General features: G+C 40.8%; 2 protein-coding genes across 2 annotated transcripts; both read left to right on the plus strand.

The window, feature by feature from the left end:
* The first annotated feature begins 15,855 nt into the window (after positions 1-15,855).
* On the plus strand, positions 15,856-17,085 carry LOC138874519 (uncharacterized). The gene has a single exon (XM_070153068.1). It carries the CDS (start codon positions 15,856-15,858, stop codon positions 17,083-17,085), a length of 1,230 nt encoding a protein of 409 aa, XP_070009169.1.
* Positions 17,086-19,689: 2,604 nt separating this feature from the next.
* LOC138874520 (uncharacterized) lies at positions 19,690-20,112 on the plus strand. The gene has a single exon (XM_070153075.1). The coding sequence runs from the start codon at positions 19,690-19,692 to the stop codon at positions 20,110-20,112; it is 423 nt and encodes a 140-aa protein (XP_070009176.1).
* Positions 20,113-20,885: the final 773 nt, after the last annotated feature.

The following is a 20,885-nucleotide window of genomic DNA, read 5'->3' on the forward strand; positions in this document are numbered from 1 at the left end:
ACCAGGAGTCCCTCTCCACTCCAAACAAGGCAACCCTAGTAATGCTAAGGTCACGGTCTTGGCATGACAATCCAATATAGCATGATATGAGGATAACCAATCCATCCCAGAATGACATCGAAATCTACCATGTCAAGAAGTAGGAGATCCACATGGGTCTCAAGACCCCCAATAATGACCACGCAAGAACGATAAACCCGATCTACCATAATAGAATCACCCACCGGTGTAGACACATATACAGGAGCACTTAAAGAATCGCGAGGCATAACCAGATAAGGGGCAAAATAATATGATACATAAGAATACGTGGACCCCTGATCAAATAGAACCAAGGCTCTCTACTGCACACTGAAACCGTAGCTGTGATAACTGCATCGGAGGCCTCAGCCTCAGGTCAGCCTGGTATAACATAACATCAAGGATGACATCACTACTGTGAACTGCATCCTTAGGACGGCCTCCTGCTGGCTGGCCTCCACCTCTAGCTGCCTGACCTCCACCTTTACCCCTACCTCTAGCTAGATGAGTGGGTGGTGGAACACCCACTGCTGGAACCATAGCACGAGATCCATGGTGCTGAGAACTTCTCGAGGCTCGAGGGCAAAACCTAGCAATGTGCCTCGTATCGCCACAAGTATAGCAAGACTTGGGTTGCTGAGACTGATGACCCTGAAACTGACCCTGACAGCCTGGATAACCACCTTGAAAACTCTAGAGTGAAGGTGCACTGATAGGAGCTAGTGGCCCACTGTAGGGCAATTGATCGGAATACTACATATGAGAACCACGACCAGCCGGAGCACCGTGAGAGACCAGAAGTGCTGACTGAAAGGGCCTTGGAGGATGGACTCTACCAAAAGAAATCTTGCATCCAGATGAGGCACCACTGAATCTGCCTGAATGAAGAGGCCTCTTATTAGACCCCTGACCGCTCCCCTGAGCTAAAACCATCTCGACCCGCCTGGCCACATTGGCCGTATCCTAAAAAGAAATCTCGCTACCTGTCTCCTTAGCCATCTGCAGTCTAATAGGCTGAGCGAGTCCCTCAATAAAACTCCTCACTCTTTCCCTCTCGGTGGGGAGTATTAGAAGAGCATAATGAGCTAAATCAATAAACCTCGTCTCGTACTGGGTGACAGTCATAGAACTCTGCTGGAGACGCTCGAACCGCCTGCGGTACTCCTCTCTCTGAGTGACAGGAAGAAACTTCTGGACAAAAGCTGTGAGAACTGGTCCCAAGTGAGAGCTGGTGATCCAACTAGTCTAGCAAAACAATAATCTCTCCACCATTTCTTGGCGGAACCTGCCAGACGGAAAGCAGCAAAGTCGACCCCATTGGTCTCCACTATCCCCATGTTCCGAAGAACCTCATGATAGTTGTCTAAGTAATCCTGGGGGTCCTCTGAAGATATACCACCATAAGTAGTAGTGAACAGCTTGGTGAACCTGTCCAACCTCCACAAAGCATCGACAGACATAGCTGTTCCATCACCGGTATGAGCTACTACACCCGGCTGAACTGCTCCAACTGGCTGAACTGCTCCAACTGGCTGAACTGCTGGAGTCTAAAATTGGGGAGCCATCTGCTCCGGAGTGAGGGTAGTGGGAGTATATGCTCCTCCCCCATCCTGAGAGACGGCTGGTTCTACAGGAAGTAAGCCTGCCTGAGTGACACTCTCCATAAGACCCACTAGACGGACCAAAGCATCCTGAAGTACTTGGATAGCAATGAGCCCCTCTGGGACCTGAGCTAGGCCCCCGGAATCTACTGGGACAGAATCTCATCATCAAACTCAACCCGAAGCTCCACCTTTGGTACCGCTACTCTGGGCTGAGCTCTACCCTTGCCTCGACGTCTAGCACCAGGAACCTGTTTGGCTAAAACTGTTCCAAAATAACCACCCGATGATTAAAGGATATCCTTACTTTGCGCAACCTCATTATTGCGAACGTCTTCAGCCTTGACATAAATTTCCAACAATTTTATCACAAGAAATTCACGGTATTCATCCAGAGTCCTCAAAAATGTCTCAGAGTTTCATAATCTTCGATGATAAACTCATCATAACAAGCAACCCCTTGCGGAGTGATAGAATACAGATATCTTCCAGTTACTTTAATATTCACCGAACGTTTGCTCACACTCATTTTTTTTATGTAACAACGATACCAATGTATCGTTATTCATTGTAAGTGGCAACTTAACATGACACTGTGGAGATAAACTATAGTTTACTGAGTTATTCACCACCATAACCTCAACCCCCCATATATAGTGAAACCCTAATTCTTCGTTTTTCTATGAAAAAATGCAAAATAACTATCACAACCCGGATTTCGCACCCTCGGGAGTTGTGATGGCGCCTACTACTGAGAGCTAGGCAAGCCAACTATTTTGATTTATTTACCCTTTTTATTCAAATCTCGAACCTTCTACCATAAAAGTCTTAAATTTTTGGATGAAGATTGATGAAATGCAATGGAAAATCGAAAGAAAAAGGTTTAGAATCATATACCAATGCTTTGGGGAAGAACTTGTTCCTTGAAAATTGCCTCAATGCTCTCTAGTTTTGAAAATATGAAAATGTAGGCTAAATCCCGATTTTGCTACTGTTTTAAGTACTAGATGACAGTGTTTATCGTGTTCGCGAGAGCACTGTCGCATTCGCGAAGAGCTGCCAGAAGTGGACTTACGCGATCACGAGATCTCCTACGTATTCGCGAAAGGTAAGCCTCCCAGACCTTCACGTTTGCGGACCACAGTACGCGTTCGCGTAGAAGAAATGAGAAGTCCCCAGCCCACCTCCATTTTACACTACGCGTTCGCATGACACCGGTCGCGTTTGTGATGAGCAACCCCCCAGAGCTCCGCGTTCGCGACTGTGGCTACGCGTTCACGAAGAACAAATCCACCCCAGTTCTAATTTCCCTTTCGCAATCGAGAGAGTTACTACGTGATCGCGATTCACAAAATGTCTGTGCACCTGAAGCAGCAAAACTTGCAACTTTTCTAAGTGTAAAAAACTCCTGAAACCTATCCGAAACTCATTCGAGCCCTCGGGGCTCCAAACCAAACAAGCATACTAACTCAAAAACATCATATGGACTTACTCGTGTGATCAAATCGCCAAATTAACACCTTTAACAATGAATTTAGCATCAAAATCAAAGAAGAATCTCAAGAACTCTTAAGTTCAAATTTTAACTACCGAAGATACGATTCACGTCATATTAAGTCCGTTTCTTACCAAATTTTACAATCTCAACCTAAATACCATATAAGACATGTACCGGACTCTGGAACCAAAATACGCGCCCGATACCATCAATTTCAAATACATTTAAATTTCCAAAAACTCTTAAAATTTCAGTTAAACAATTTTCTTCAAAAATGCATTTCTCGGGCTTGGAACCTCGAAATTCAATTCCGGACATACGCCCAAGTCTCGTATTTTTCTACGAACCCTCTGGGACCGTTAAATCACGGGTCCGGATCCGTTTACCTAAAATGTTAACCGAAGTCAACTAAAATTTAATTTTAAAGGCCAAATTAGCATTTTCATCATATTGTTACATAAAAGCGTTCCAGATGTACGCCCGGACTGCGCACACAAATCGAGATGAGATAAAAGGAGGCTTTTAAGTCCTCGGAACACATAATTTACTTGCAAATCAAGTGATGACTTTCTGGGTCATCACAATAACTAAACGAAGAAATATTTCAGAAGACTTAAAAATGATTATGAATGGATTTTTACAAAATCCTTAACCTCTTTAAATAAGGCAAAAACCAGTCCATGGGGTACAATTATTGGAGGTATAGCTCCTTAGATTAAGGCGCTATACCCAATTGAATTATTATTATGTCAGTTAAGCCCAGAAGAATTATTGGTGGGCCCACATAATATATATATATATATATAGCGTGGTAGGTTAAGGCTTTATATATATATATATAGCACCTTAGCTAAAGGCGCTATATTTGACTGGGCAAACGGCCGTTAAGGTATAACGTCTTTTGCTAAGGCGCTATATATATTTTGGTCACTATTTTTTTCCACGTATTTTGGTTCTTTGATTCCAAATGAACTACATTTTGGTTTCGGAGTCATATATGTTATGCCTTCTCAAGATATAATGGCTAAAATTTATTTGAATTAAGGGCTTTATCTTTGGGGAAATGTCCATGACTATAGTGTACTAGGATGTAATAGAGGGGTACCTAAGTCGGTTTAGTTTGGAGCTTAAATACCAAAGCAAACCAAACTAATAAAAGTCGAGTTTTTCCATCTCAGTTTTTCTCGGGCATTTCTGTTTTCTCGAGTTTTCTGATTTTCTCGGATTTTTCGAGTTTTTTTTGGGTAACATCTTATAGCACAAAATATATAACTTGTGCTTCAAATATTTCTTTGGTCCTAGTAGGACACAACTATACAAGGTGTTACTCACGAAAATAACAAAAGAAAATACGAGATAAGCTATAACATTTTACTGTAATATTCAACAATAAAAATAATAAAATCGCATAAAATAAATTTTTCTAATTATAAACCATAATAAAAATAAAAATAATCTAAAAATAATAAGTCGTGTTAAAATAAGTACGACTACTTAGTATTAAATACTAATTACATGACTAAATAAAAAAAAATAGATTATGCCTTTTAAAACTAAATAATAAAATAGTAAATTATGCATTTTTAATGTCTAAGCCAATGCAAAACTAAAAAAAATAGATATCCAACACTATTATTATTCCATGTATTGAATGAATTTTTTTATTAACATTAGTATTTATTGGATTTTGCTTTGGGCTTTATTTGAGTTGCTAATAATTATGGGCTATAAAACATATTGGATCATTCAAAAATGGAAAGTCCAAGCTTGAAATAATACGTTAAAAGATAGAACTATGAAAAAGTTTAAAAAATATTTATAAATTACATTACAATATATACTTTTATGTATAAAATATTTTAAAATTTGTATATATATAATGTCGGGTTAGTTTAATTTCAGTTTGATATTTTTTAGTTAAAACCAAACCAAACAAATTATGATCGGATTTTTTTTGCCAATACCAAACCAAATCGTATCAAACCCCAACTAATTTTTTTTGTTTCCGGTTTGACTCGAATTATCAGCTTGATGCGGTTTGTTAGTTTCTTCGGTACACCCCTAGGAGGTAGTATATAAGAACATCCATAGGGGGTGGAAGTATATTTGTGGAGACCACGTTAAGGTCTCATTCACGTATAGACTTGATTCTTTTTAGGAAAATGTCACGACCCCAAAACCAACCCGGTTATGATTGCGCCTATCATGTAACTAGATCAGCCGACAAAATTCCAAAACCAATCAATATTTTCAAAAAGAAGGTTATTTAAACTATTAATTATATAAAATCCCATAACAAGGGTCTAAATCACAAGTGCGGAAAAAAATACAAGTCCGACATCGGGGTGTCACTAGTTATGAGTATCTACTACTACCGTCTGACAACCTCAAAACCAACATGGCTGAGAAAATCACAGGATACAATAAGAGAGAATAAGGGGGAGAAAAGCAGGGTTGCAATCACCAGGCAGCTACCTTGCTAACTCCGATGAACCTACCACTGAGAAATCAACACCAGCTACCGGGTTCAGAAATACCTGAATCTGCACATAAGGTGCAGGGAGTAATGTGAGTACGTCACTCAGTAAGTAATAAATGTAAATAAATACTGAGCAGTAAAAAAACACATAATCCACGTCATAACACCATAGTAAGTATAAAATGTTTTCCAAAACAGTATATAAATCAAGCCATCTCGTTAAAATCAAGTTTCAGTAAAATTCCTTTGAAACTATCTTTCAACAACTTTTCAAAACGAAGTGATAAAATAGTGAGTAAAAATAGTAAAAACATGATCAGCCCCTCGGGCAAAACTCACTCGTATACAGCCCCTCGGGCAACATAAATCACAAACAGCCCCTTGGGCAAGTCATGTATCATAAACCGCCCCTCGGGCATAATATCAACAGAATCAGCCCCTCGTGCTACCTCACAATCACTCGTAATCGGCCTCTCGGGCAACAACATAAATCAAGATCAGCCTCTCGGGCAACATCACATCACTCACATTGGGTACCCACGCTCACTGGGGTGTTCAGACTCCGGAGGGGCTCCTACAGACCAAGCACTATAACAAGCCATCTCGTCGCATAAATCAGTTAGGCCATCGGCCTCATAATATCAAGCCACCTCGTGGCATAAATTAATCAGGCCCTCGACCTTACAATATCATGAATCAGTGACAACCTGCTGCGGCGTGCAACCCGATCCCACAATATCCTCACAATACATGCCCTCGGACTCGATTAGTCAGAAACCTCTCAAGTAACTCGGGTTAACAGTAAAATAGGGCGTTCAACCCAAAATATCATTTATAGTATCAAAACTGAGTAAATAAGGTTGAGTTATGAAATCAGTAAGACACATCATGACTGAGTATAAATATTAAGTCAAAATAGTGAGGAATAGAAGTAAAAAGCCCCTAAGGGTCCAAACAATTGGCACGAGGCCCAAATATGACATTCATCCCAAAACATAGTAATACTTTCCAAAACACAATAGCATCAAATAGTTTTCAATCAAATATGTGACTTAATAGTCGTACGGGGTTGACCAAGTCATAATCCCCAATGGTGCACGCTTCCACGCTCGTCATCTAGCATGTGCGTCACCTCAAAGTAGTGAAACGATGTGAAATCCGGGGTTTGATACCCTCAGGACAAGATTTACAATCATTACATACCTTAAACCGAACAAAAATCTACACCGCGATGCTCTTGCCTCTTAACTCGGCCTCAAATCGCCCTGAATCTATCCAAAATTAGAATCATATCATCAATACATGCCAAAGGAACAAGACCCACATGAAAATTATGAAATTAGACCCAAAATCCCAAATTTTCTCAAACCCGGCCCCCATGCCCACATTTCGAAATCCAACAAAAATTGCAAAACTAGAAACTCCTTTCACTCCCAAGTCTATACATACGATAATCATCAAAATCGGACCTTAAATGGCCCATCAAATCCCCAATTTAAACTCTCCAATTTCAAGCCCTAATCTCCCAATTTCTTGTTATATTTTTCCAACAAGATACAAGGTCCAAGTAGCTTAACTCACTGAAAACACTTGATTCCCCCTTGAAATCACTGCTTGGAGCTCCAAAATCGACCAAAAATGGTGAAAGAATGACCAAAATTCACGAAGGGGAGCTTATATACTTTCTTCCCCAAGGATTCCACACCTGCGGACGTTACCTTGCACTTGCGGACTCGCACCTGCGGTATCAGGTGCGCATCTGCAAAAAATCACTCAAAGAACCCAGACCGCATTTGCGCCCATAAACCGCACCCCCGGTGCCGCAGATGCGTCAAAATAACCGCATTTGCGGTTCTTCTCCTGATGGCCGGAACACGCACCTGCGGACTCCTTACCGCATCTGCATCCTCGCACCTGCAGTCCCCAATCCGCAAGTGCGGAAATGACAGAAGCATCAAAATCTATAGCAATACTCAAAGCCAAACTTTCCCGTAAACTACTCAAATCCATTTCGAGGCCCTCGGGACGTCAACCAAACTGGCCAACAAGTCACATATCACCTTTCAAACTCATTCCAACCTTTGGAACAATCAAAACATTATCAAACATCAAATGACCCTCGGATTCAAGCCTAAGGATTTCCAACCTTCGAATTCCGCAAACGATGCCAAAACCTATCAAACTTCATCCGAATGACCTGAAATTTTGCACACACGTCACAAATGACACCACAGACCTACTCGAATTTCCATAATTCCATTCTGATTCCGATATCAAGATTTCCACTGCCGGCCGAAAAATGCCAACTTTCCAATTTCGCCAATTCAAGCCAAATTCTACCACGGACCTCCAATTTACCTTATGAATATGCTCCAAGTCCAAAATCACCCGACGGAGCTAACCAAATCATAAAAATCCAAATTCGAGATCGAATACTAAAAAGTCAAGACCGAGTCAAACCTTTCAAATTTAAAGCTTCAAGCTGAGAATCATCCTTCCATATCTATTCTGATTAACCTGAAAACCAAAACCGACGATTTACATAAGTCGTATTACATCATACGAGGCTAGTCATGCCCGAGAACTGGCGAGGGAAGTGCAAATGCTCAAAACGATCGGTCGGGTCGTTACATCCTCCCCCACTTAAACATATGTTCGTCCTCGAATGTGCCCAGAGTTGTTCCAGAAGCCAACAAATCGCTGTATAACCTTACCATGCACATACCCGGGGGTGATCCTATGTCACCCTATCCCATATAGTTCTGATAACTCAACATGACTGAAATTTCTCGATCCAACCAAGCCCATGAAGCTTAGAATAAAATTTCCATTTCCAAACTTATCTATAAGATCTGAATCTCTCATTTATACATTGTATAAGTCTAAACAAGCTGTATCAAACCATATCTATAACCCAAGATTTAATCACATGATATACCACATAACTCAACCACTGGTAGCGATAACGTCTTATCACAACAGCTTCTCAAACAACCCAATACCGGTAATCAACCTCTTATTAAAGAAAGCCTCATTCCAACACTTTCGTATACTGCCAATGATGAAAGAAACTCACAGAATCATAACCATTCTTCAGATCAACCCGTCATGGAGTTTCCTCTCCTCTGGCAAGGACCATAATAAATTTCTAAGTCGAATCTCGATATTACCCTTCCCACATGCTGAAATCGAATCCAATAATATTCATTCAAGATCCCAACGACCTCATCTCATCCAATATGGCTACTCTAGTGACATGACACATCGATACAATCTCAAGCCACAACCCGTGCACCAATAAGCAATAGTCCACATGTCCTCAAATCATGGAAAGATGACTCAAATAAGAGAGTTGTACCGCAAGATCACCGGTACCACCAAAACACAATGCTGAGAACCCATCACACATCGCAGAACCAGGACACACGAATCTAACCCGAAGGATCATACCTCCATATAATTTCACTGCAATGCACGACCCTATCCAAACACTGGTCCACATGAAACACCTCAATTCACCATGCCCAAAATAACTACCACGCACAATTTGATGTCTCGTACCATAAGTGAATCACCACAACCACAAAGAAGTAAATAACACAATGCCATACCATCCCGAGAGAACATATCCAATGCGCAATCTGTCACCTAACACCCAAATACCCATCTCACTTAAATTCCCCTATAAAGCCCAAATATAATCCTATCTCTTGCACATAAAATCAACGAATCACAACTACTCATAGCGCAGAAGAGTAACTCATGTATCACTCCAGAACACGAATAAGCTTAACGACACCTCCCTTAACAATAGCAATTCAGAGTTAATAAATCCGACTCGATACAGAACATACATCCATATTGGCCTACTCATGAACCTCTTCTCAAGGAGTTCCTAAAGCTTCTCCTCCAACTCCTTAACTCCTCTGGTGCCATACATACGATGAAATAGAAATGGGCTGAGTGCCCGACATCAATTTAATACCAAAATCAATATCCCTGAACGGCGGCATGCCCAGCAGGTCTGCATGAAACACATTCGGAAAAAAAAATCCCTCACCATCGGGACTAAAACAATGGTAGGAGTCTCTGCACTGACCCCCTCACGAAGGCCAAATAAGAAAGACAACCCTTCCCAACCATCCGTTGGGCCTTCAAAATGAAATCACTCTACTGGGAACATAATCCGCCGAACCTCGCCACTCAGCTCGGAAAGAGCATAGCATACATCGCCATCATAGCATAACAGTACAGAATAGAACGACACTTAGGCTACCAATCTATACCCAATATCATATCAAAATCCACTATTCTAAGCAACAAAGGATCCACTTGGGTCTCCAAACCCCCAATAGTCACCACACAAGACCGATATACGTGGTCCACAATCACAACATAACTTGTTTATGAGAACTCCCAGTCCCCGAATCCATAAAGCACATGAATCACTATATTTGATCCTAACTCCACTGCCCGGATACCTAACACACCTCTAATACTCGATCATTCCACAAGGAATACTTCTATAATCCTTCCGTGCCACCAAGCAAACTTGGATATTAACAGTATATCAAACAAGGGAGTGTCGTAATACCAATGAAGTATCCATGACTCACACACATCGCCCTTTCTGAAATGTTTACCCTCATCAAGCCGCACCAAATTCATAATATCATTTACCTAGTCATCTAAAACTGCCCATGCTGCCTAAGAATTTATGACATTTCTTTCTAAACTGAACTATGACCTTACACATGCAAATCTCAACCCTACACAACATACCACACATACCATGCTGTCTTATGACAAATGTGAGAACTTCATAATCCATTCTGAGCCACAAGCAACTACGTACTCCACTAGCCATGAACTTTCCATTTGTTCCAATCTAGGAGAAAATTACTATACATCACATGCTCCTCACGCCAGTAGAAAATATACATCTCTAACTGAGGTAGAAACCATCAAGAGCTCTCTGAATCCCATTTTCTTAAAACCCAACTGCCAGGACTGAATCCTTCTAGTTCAACCAAGTTATGCAGGTCACCAAAAACCCAAGAGCATTGCCATGAGACACCTGTAGAAACTCATTACCTCATAAGCACCCAAAGAACAAATCATCTCCCTTACCATGCCGATCTAACCTACTACCAAGTTGCCCTATTTATCATAGTTCCATCTAAATTATCTTCACATCGATACTTTCCATTGACATAATACCGCAATCCTCAACCCAGACTCACCACACGAGACTCAAGCATGAAACCACACCGTCTAAGGCTCATAAGCTATTGAGTACTCTCTTAATTATTCCCAAAAGTACCACACTCAAAATACTTACCCTTAAGAGACTTCCTGCGAATCTAAAGTCATTAACTTCACCTTCCTAATACCGATATGTAGAATCCACAATGATGAAGAAATGCCACAAGCCTTGACACCATCCAATGAAAACCTCGGTTTCTAGCCAATTACACATCCTGAAGATCCCTAATTTTTACATATAAATCTTGAATCCATTACAACCATTCTCAAGAGTCATCCACTTTGCTCAAAACTCAATTAGACTAATCAAATGAATCGAATGACATGTGCCACATTAGTACAGCAACACCTAAGGAAGTAACCCATCCTTCTAAGCAGCCGAGTGATATCCTACTCCATACGTGTTACATCCCTTATGACAACAACTAATTCATCCAACGATTTCGCATATACCCAAAAAGAATAACACACCATTATCCAAACTTTCCTTTACTCAAGTCATCTTTGATCTCAACCTCTACAAGTCACAACTGATTCGCCAACATACCTCAAACTGAAACTAATACGACACTTAGTCGCACAATCAACTTATCAATAGCAGACTCCTCCACTTAGCTCAAAGCCATAGGTCAAAACACACAAAAACTCACAATGCCCATACTCTATTGCTGCCATAATACCATAGTGAGATTTAACTAAATCCTTCATAAGATAGTGCGACACAAACCATCTAGTACTTCAAATCATTTGCAAATCTTGCATTCACCCTCGTAACAGTCAAGACAACTCTCATATGCGATCCAAACCCAAACTACATCATATGTAATTCACTGGTAAAAGAGGACTCGCTACAAAACAACATCGGGTTCACACGCCCTCAAGACACCCCGCATGAGATAACCCACCTGCTTCGCCCCAAACTAACATCTCTTCATACCCTTCCACTATCATAAACATCACGCCATCACTTAATCTTCCCGAGTCTGAACTCATACCACAACCTGAAGTCTACTTCACTTTCGAACTAGAGAACATGAAAAGGTCCTTCAACACACCCACAACTTGGGGCTATGTATCAAATCACGATGGAAATCAAGCTCTAGATAGTTCTTTCTACCCTCAAGCAGACCCTTCTCGTCACATTCAAATCATATGAACACATCTCGCAGTCACATCATACTCATTACTCTCACCAATGAGACACAATCAGACATATAAATCCAAAAGCACGTGCTCACATAATTAACGCCTCAGTGCTCAAGCTACAGGAAAAACCCAGCCTCAAGTCCTCCAAAAAAGCCCAACATAATCACACAAAAACCACATCTCGCCCCTCAATCAGGGAATCACAAGCCATCGATGCACAACTAATACCGAGCGCTCATGCGTGCATACGAATGCGTGGAAGGAATTTCAAGAGTTCCATTTCAAGCTGAATCAATGTCGCACGATAAGAATTCAAGAATGTGGGATTTCCTAAAGGTTATGTAGCCTCTTGAACATAAGTACAGACGTCTTTGTACCGATCTGCAAGACTCTACTAAACCTGCTCATGACTCGTGAGACATATATAATGTAGGCTCTGATACCAACTTGTCACAACCCCAAAACCAACCCGGTAATGATGGCACCTATCATAGAACTAGGCCAGCCGACAAAATTCCAAAACCAATCAATATTTTCAAAAATAAGGATGTTTAAATTGTTAATTATATAAAATCCCATAACAAGGGTCTAAATCACAAGTGCGGAAAAAAATACAAGTCCGACATCGGGGTGTCACTAGTTATGAGTATCTACTACTACCGTCTGACAACCTCAAAACCAACATGGCTGGGAAAATCACAGGATACAATAAGAGAGAATAAGGGGGGAGAAAAGCAGGGTTGCGATCACCAGGCAGCTACCTTGCTAACTCCGATGAACCTACCACTGAGAAATCAACACCAGCTACCGGGTTCAGAAATACCTGAATCTGCACATAAGGTGCAGGGAGTATTGTGAGTACGTCACTCAGTAAGTAATAAATGTAAATAAATACTGAGCAGTAAAAAAACACATAATCCACGTCATAACACCATAGTAAGTATAGGATGTTTTCCAAAACAATATATAAATCAAGTCATCTCATTAAAATCAAGTTTCAGTAAAAATCCTTTGAAACTATCTTTCAACAACTTTTCAAAACAAATTGATAAAATAGTGAGTAAAAATAGTGAAAACATGATCAGCCCCTCGGGCAAACCTCACTCGTATACAGCCCCTCGGGCAACATAAATCACAAACAGCTCCCGAGGCAAGACATGTATAATAAACCACCTCTCGGGCATAATATCAACAGAACCAGTCCCCCGGGCTACCTCACAATCACTTGTAATCGGTGATGTGCCGGAGAATTTTGGCACATTTGATACAAATTGCTTAGATTTTAGCTTGTTTTAGATGCAATTATCTTTTATACTTATGTAATTTTAATATTTTTGTAGTGTATGAGGTTTAAGGACTTAGGAGCATGGATATGAAATCAAAAAGCCACAAGAAGACAAGAAAAGAGCAAAAAGCATCACAAATGTGGATATGCGATCACAAATCCAACATGCGAGCCGCAGAATGCGCAAGGGAATCGCAAACCACAACAAATTTCTGGGCAAAGTCCAGTGCAAGAAATGCGGTCCAATATGCGATCGCATAACTTGTTTGCGAGCCGCATAATGGACCGCAAACTCGACATGAAGATTGCTGAAGGTAGAAAATGTGACACGAAATGCAATCGTATATCTACAATGCGGACAGCAGAACATCAATGCGATAAAGGCCTAGAAACTAAGGTTTGAAGATGCAATTGTTATATCATGAATGCGGACCGCATGTCTGTTATGCGACAGATATGCAGTCGCATATTTAACCGGAAAAGGCATTTTTGTCCAAATATTGTCCCGAGTTTTGACCCACTATAAATAGATTTATTGGGGTTTTGTGGGGGCATCTTGTCTGATTTTGGAGCTACAATACAAGGCTTTAATATTCCTCTCTTTTGGAAGCTTTTTGGGTCAAGAATCTTTCACTTTGTAAGCTCTATGGCATTAAATATTCTCTTCATTTTGTATTTTAGTATGTGTAGCTAAGTTTAAATACTAAGATTGTGGACCCTAAATGGGTGTTATGTTAATGGGTATTTAACATTGAATACATGTATAATGGTTGGTTGATATTTATTTACTTCTCATTCTTTATTTATTGTTGGTGGTTGCGAACATTAAAAAGTGCCATTAAATTCTTACTTTGCTTGCGAAAGTGGGTTGGAATTTGGTAGAAGTAAATATGAAAGACTCAAGGCTTTAAACCTTGTTTAATAAAATCGCTTAGTAATATATGGGTTTTATTTGGCATATATTGATTATTCTTAATTGCAACTCTTTTACATTTGGAAAAATCGTAAAGAGGAAATACTACTCAACCATTCGAAAATATTGGGTAGTCATTTAGAAATTATTTGCATATCAAAAGAACCTTCCATTAGAAATATATCATATTAACACCGATAGAATTACACTTCATTGAAGGGGACACAACCTTGGTTTCTTTAATCAAATTATTTACACTCTCAATATCACAATTAGTTATTTCTTCAAACCAAACTCAATTCATACTCTTGTTACCATTAACCGAATAGAATTACGACTTTAGTCAAGTAACACACTATTTGAGTAACCTTTTCACACCTATTCCCTGTGGGATTCGACCCCAACCTTGTTGGATTATTATATGTGACACTGACCGCCTTACACTATTTAATTAAAGTGTAATTTGAGCGTATCAAATTTTGGCGCCATTGCCGGGGAATACAGTTTTGAAATTACTAATTAGTGTGTGCTTTATTTTACGTCTTAGTCAATTCCATCACAGTTTGCTTGTTTTGCTTGGTGTTAATAGGAAAACATAACCGAATATGAAGAAGAAATGGAGGCGAAAATGGAAGAAAATCTTTTTGCGAACATAGAGGAGTATATTGAGGATACAAATGCTATTGTACCTCCGGCCGTTGGCGCTAAAACTTTCAAGGTGGAACATGGTTTAATCCTTATGCTCAAAGCGGAGGTTTTTTAGGAATTCCACTGATGATGATCCGACACAACATCTTTGAAACCTCTTGGGTGTGTGTGCGATGCATAAGCAGAACAACGTCTCGGATGATGCTCTAAGGTTGAGGTGCTTCAAGTACTCACTAGCTGGGGACGCAAGGAAATGGCTTCAGAATATTCCGCCAAACTCCATTCATTCTTGGCCTGAATTTGTCCGGGCATTCTTAGCTAAATGGTTCCCGCAAAGCAAGAAGTCTGAGCTCTGGGATAAAATTTTCTTTTTCAAGCAAGTACCACGAGAACATCTACATGAGGCATGGGATCGGTTCAAGTTATATTTAGTGAGGTCTCCCAACCATGGTTTTTTGGATTCTATCTTGTTGGAAAAATTCTACATGGGCTTGGATCCTGTGAACCAATCTATAGCCAAGAATGCAGCTGACGGATCTTTCATGGACAAAATGGCAAAGCATAATCAAGCATGGCACTCAGAGGACACCACAAGTGGAATTGCATATGGGTCTCCTTCCTTGACCACCATGATCAAGGAAAAGCAAGAGAGGGATCAAGTGATTGCATGGCTTGCCACAAATGTCAATGTGTTGATAAAGATGTTCCCAGAAAGCCAAACAAAGAAAGTAAATGTGGTGGAAGATGTGCAACCCATATCAAATGAAGACTTTGAGGAGGCAAACTATGTCAACAACTCTCAAGGAGGATATCAAAGGCAACAATACCAAGGTCAAGGCCTCACCCGCAAGGGCCAGACAACCAACAGTGGAGAAATGACCAAGGCGGCTCAAATCAAGGTAATTGGAGCAACAACAACAACTTCCCAATTCGGAGTTCAAACCCTTATGTTCCTCCAAGGGTCAATATTCAAATCAAGGTTCCTCAAGTGAGTCTAAGATGGAAGGCATGCTTGAACGGGTATTGCAAAATCAAGAGAAGTTCGACACTTCTATGAGGAATATGACCGAGCTTGTTGGTTGTCATACCGCATCTATTCAAAAATTGGAGATGCAAATGAGATACCTCTCTAGGGAACAAAATCCAAAGCAAAAAGGGACACTTCCAAGTGACACAATTGTGAACCCTAAGGGTAGTGGGAGTGGTCCAAATTCTCATGTCATGGCGATTACTACTCGGAGTGGGAAAGTACTACAAGGAGGGAGTGAACAAATGTTTGAAGTTGAAGAGTCCAAACATGAAGTTGAGGTTGAAGATCCAAGTGTTGTTGAAGTTGAAAAGGTTCCAGAAGAGTTGAAAGTGCAACAAGAAAATCGGGAAGAGGTAAAGGAAAGGGTAAAAGAGATGCCAAAAACTCCACCACCTATTCCTAGACCTCCTCCTCCATTCCCTCAAATACTTGCTAGGAAGGTTGATGATAGAAAACTCAAAAAGTTCTATGACATTCTCAAGCAATTATCAGTGAATATTTCGTTTGTGGAAGCATTTCAAGAGATGACGGATTTTGCTAAATATTTGAAAGATTTGATTACCAAGAAGAGGACCACCAAAAATGAAGCGGTGAATGTGACTCACCGGGTTAGTTTCATCATTTCAACATCTACCGTTCAAAAGAAAGAAGACCAGAGAGCGTTCATCATTCCTTGTACTATTGGGGCACATGATTTTGCAAGAGCCCTTTGTGATAATGGGGCTAGCATCAACTTGATGCCTCTTACCATTTACAAGCAAGCGGGTTTAGGTATGCCAAGTCCCACAAGTATGAGATTTCAAATGGCCGATCGCTCCATAAAGAGACCGGTGGGAATTGTTGATGATGGGCTTGTTAAAGTGGGGAAGTTTCATTTACCCGCAGATTTCGTAATCCTTGACTGTGCAGTTGACAAAGAGATCCCTATCATTTTGGGGAGACCATTCCTAGCCACAGGAAGAGCATTAATGGATTCAGAACTGAATGAGATCAAATTTCATGTGAATGATGAAGAGGTCACATTCCAAGAAAGCAAGGGTATGAAACTATCACATGAATATGAGAGCATCTCGGTGATTGAAGTTGTTGATGAAGTGGAAGATGCGGTTGAATTGAAAATGGAAGAACAATGCCTTGGTGATGCGTTGGCGGCTATTTTGGTGAACTTTGATGGTGAAGATATGGAAGGATATATGTAATCGGTAAATGCATTGTAGGGGATTAGGTCCTACACTTATGCTCCGGCAAAGCTCTCTCTCGACTTGGAAAATAGAGCCACTCCTCCCGCAAAACCTTCTATTATTGAGCCACCGCAACTAGAGCTCAAACCACTTCCACCACACTTGAGGTATAAATTTTTTGGCTCAAATGATACTTTACCAATAATTGTTTCTTCTTTGTTGAAAGATGTGCAGGTAGAACAATTGTTGGAAGTCTTGAAGGAGCATAGGCAAGCTATTGGACAGACAATTACGGATATCCAAGGGATTCCCCCTGGAATTTGCGAACACAAGATCCAATTGGAGAGTGAGACGAAACCAAGTGTATAACATCAATGACGGTTGAACCCGTCCATGCAAGAGGTAGTAAAGAAAGAAATCATCAAGTGGTTGGATGCTGGGGTAGTCTACCCTATTGCCGATAGTTCTTGGGTGAGCCCGGTGCAATGTGGGCCGAAAAAGGGAGGCATGACCGTGATTGAAAATGATAAAAATGAGCTCATCCAAACAATAATGGTGACCGGATGGAGGGTGTGTATGGCTTATCGAAAGCTCAATAGTGCCACATGCAAAGATCATTTCCCTATGCCTTTTATTGATCAAATGCTTGATCGGCTAGCGGGAAGGTCATTCTATTGCTTTCTTGATGGATATTCTGGTTACAACTAAATCAACATCGCATTGGAGGATCAAGAGAAGACAACGTTCACTTGCCCTTATGGAACTTTTGCTTTTAGTCGGATGCCATTTGGTTTGTGCAATGCTCCGGCTACTTTTCAAAGATGTATGATGTTCATTTTCTCCGACATGGAAGAGGATTTTCTCGAGGTTTTCATGGATGACTTATCGGTGGTAGGTGACTCTTTTGAGCATTGTCTTAACAATCTTAGACAAGTACTTAAGAGATGTGAAGAGACCAACCTTATGCTCAACTGGGAAAAATGCCATTTCATGGTGGATGAAGGTATAGTATTGGGGCATAAAATTTCAAAACATGGCATATAGATTGACCGAGCAAAAATTGAGATTATTTCCAAGCTTCCTCCTCCTACGTCCGTTAAAGGTGTTCGAAGTTTCTTGGGCCATGCCGGGTTCTATAGGCGTTTCATCAAGGATTTTTCCAAGATTGCAAATCCTATGTGCAAACTCCTTGAGAAAGATGCCAAATTTGTGTTTGACGAGAAATGCCTCAAAGCCTTTGAGGAATTGAAGCAAAGGCTCACCACGACACCTATTATTGTCACACCCGATTGGTCTCTTCCTTTCGAGCTCATGTGTGACGCCAGTGGTGTAGCTATTGGAGCAATGCTTGGCCAACATCATAACAAGGTTCTCCACCCGGTCTATTATGCAAGCAAGACACTCAATAGGGCGCAAATGAATTACACGATGACTGAGCAAGAACTTCTTGCCATTGTCTATGCCTTTGAGAAGTTCCGAGCATATTTGTTGGGATCCAAGGTGATAGTGTACACAGATCATGATGCTCTTCGCTATCTCATGGCAAAGAAGGATGCAAATCCTCGGTTGATTCGTTGGGTCTTGTTGTTGCAAGAATTTGACTTCGAGGTCAAGGATCGCAAGGGAACTCAAAATCAAATAGCAGATCATTTATCAAGGCTTGAAGAGGCACGAAGGCCAAAAGGAGATCTTACAATCAACGATGCATTCCCGGATGAACACATATTGGCACTATCTAGCACTTTTGCTCCTTGGTATGCCGATATTGCTAACTACTTGGTTAGTGACCTTATTATGGAGGGATTGGAATCCTATCAAAATAAGAAGTTCTTGAGAGACTGTCAACAATACTATTGGGAAGAACCATTCTTGTTTCGTGTTTGTGTCGACAACATCATCATAAGGTGTGTTCCAGAAAAAGAGATTATGTCAATTCTAAAGGCATGCCATGGGGGGTCACCATGGGGAAATCGAATGGTGGATAAGGTGCTTGAATGTGGTTATTATTGGCCGTCGATCTATCATGATGCCAATAAAATAGTCAAGGCTTGTGGCCAGTGCCAAAGGCAAGGATCAATCTCCAAAAGGCATGAAATGCCAATGCACTTTGTGATGGAGATAGAAATCTTCGACGTGTGGGGAATTGATTTTATGGGTCCCTTTGTAAGCTCTTGTAGGATGAAATATATCTTGGTGGCGGTGGAATATGTATTCAAATGAGTTGAAGCATTTGCCTTACCAAACAACGAGGCAAGAAGTGTGACCGCATTCTTAAAGAAAAAACATATTCACTCGGTTTGGCACTCCTAGAGCCATTCTTAGTGATGGTGGGTCTTATTTCTGCGACAAGGCTTTCACGGGGCTACTAGAAAAATATGGCGTCAAGCATAAGGTGGCACACCTTATCATCCCCAATCAAGTGGTCAAGTTGAGGTTTCCAACCGGGAGATCAAGAGCATTCTAGCAAAAACTGTTAATGTAAACAGGACCGATTGGTCAAGGAAGCTAGATGACTCGTTATAGGCATACCGCACAACGTACAAAACATCTATTGGCACTTCTCCTTATCGGTTAGTCTTCGGTAAAGCTTATCATCTACCCGTAGAACTGGAACACAAAGCCATGTGGGCTCTGAAGAGGTTGAACTTGGACTGGGGTGAAGCTGCAAATTTGAGGTTAACTCAACTCAATGAAATGGAGGAATTCCGTTTCCATGCATATGAAACTGCAGCTGTGTATAAAGAAAGGATGAAGTTTGTCCATGACAAAAAGATCTTGAAGAGGGATTTTAAGTCGGGTGACTTGGTTTTACTCTTTAACTCAAGGCTCAAATTGTTTCTGGGCAAGCTCAAATCGAAATGGTCCAGTCCGTTCAAGGTGGTCAATGTCTCTCCTTTTGGAGCTGTGGAACTAGAATCGGAGGATGGGCTCCGAACCTTCAAAGTGAATGGCCAGCGGGTCAAGCACTACTTGGGCACAGATGGAAAAAAATATTTGGTGGTGCAGTTGGCTCTAAAAGATGGTCCGAGCCTGACCAATGAGTGAATCCAAAGGAACGCCAACTTCGTCATGCCGCGACGTTAAATCAAGCGCTTCATGGGAGGCAACCCATGTGTGGTAACATACTTTTTTTGTCCTTTAAATTTTCAATTTTTGTTAGATAGAGTTAATTGAGTAATTTAAAGTGTGTGTTAGAGTGTAGGGGATTCAAAAGATCATAACACAGGGTAAGATTGCATGAGAAAGGGAAGAAAAATCACCTTGGGTAGTTTGCTACACATATGCTGTCGCATTTTCACTATACGGATCGTATGCTGGTCGCAAACCAACACAGTGTGTTTGGCTAAAATTGGTGATAAAAATGCGACAAGTTGATGCACTTTGCGGGATGCATTTCCATTATGTGATCGCATAGTGCACCGCATTTTAGGCCCTCCAGCATCTCTCTTGATTCCACCGCATAACACTTATGTGGTCGCTTAATGTGTTATGTGGTGACTTACCCACCGCAAATAATTCAGGTATACCCCTCGCATCTCTTCATTCAAAACAAACAAAAAGATTTTTTTTATTTATCAGAAAAAAAAACAAAATGAAAAAAACAGAAAAGGAACGGAGAAGGCAAAATGGCTAGTGCGTAAACTAATCTTCCAAGTGTGCTCATAAACCCATCACTGGTATGTTTTCTTTGTCCCAATTCCATTATTGCCAGCTTTAGTTTGTACATTTGTTCTTGTTTTTGTTTTTCCTGTTGTTGTTTCATGTCTCTTTTTCTTTCTTTCTTCTTGATTATGTTTTGTAGTTAGATGTCTGTTCAT

The sequence above is a fragment of the Nicotiana sylvestris genome, chromosome 1, assembly GCF_000393655.2.
Source record: "Nicotiana sylvestris chromosome 1, ASM39365v2, whole genome shotgun sequence".
Lineage (NCBI taxonomy): Eukaryota > Viridiplantae > Streptophyta > Magnoliopsida > Solanales > Solanaceae > Nicotiana > Nicotiana sylvestris.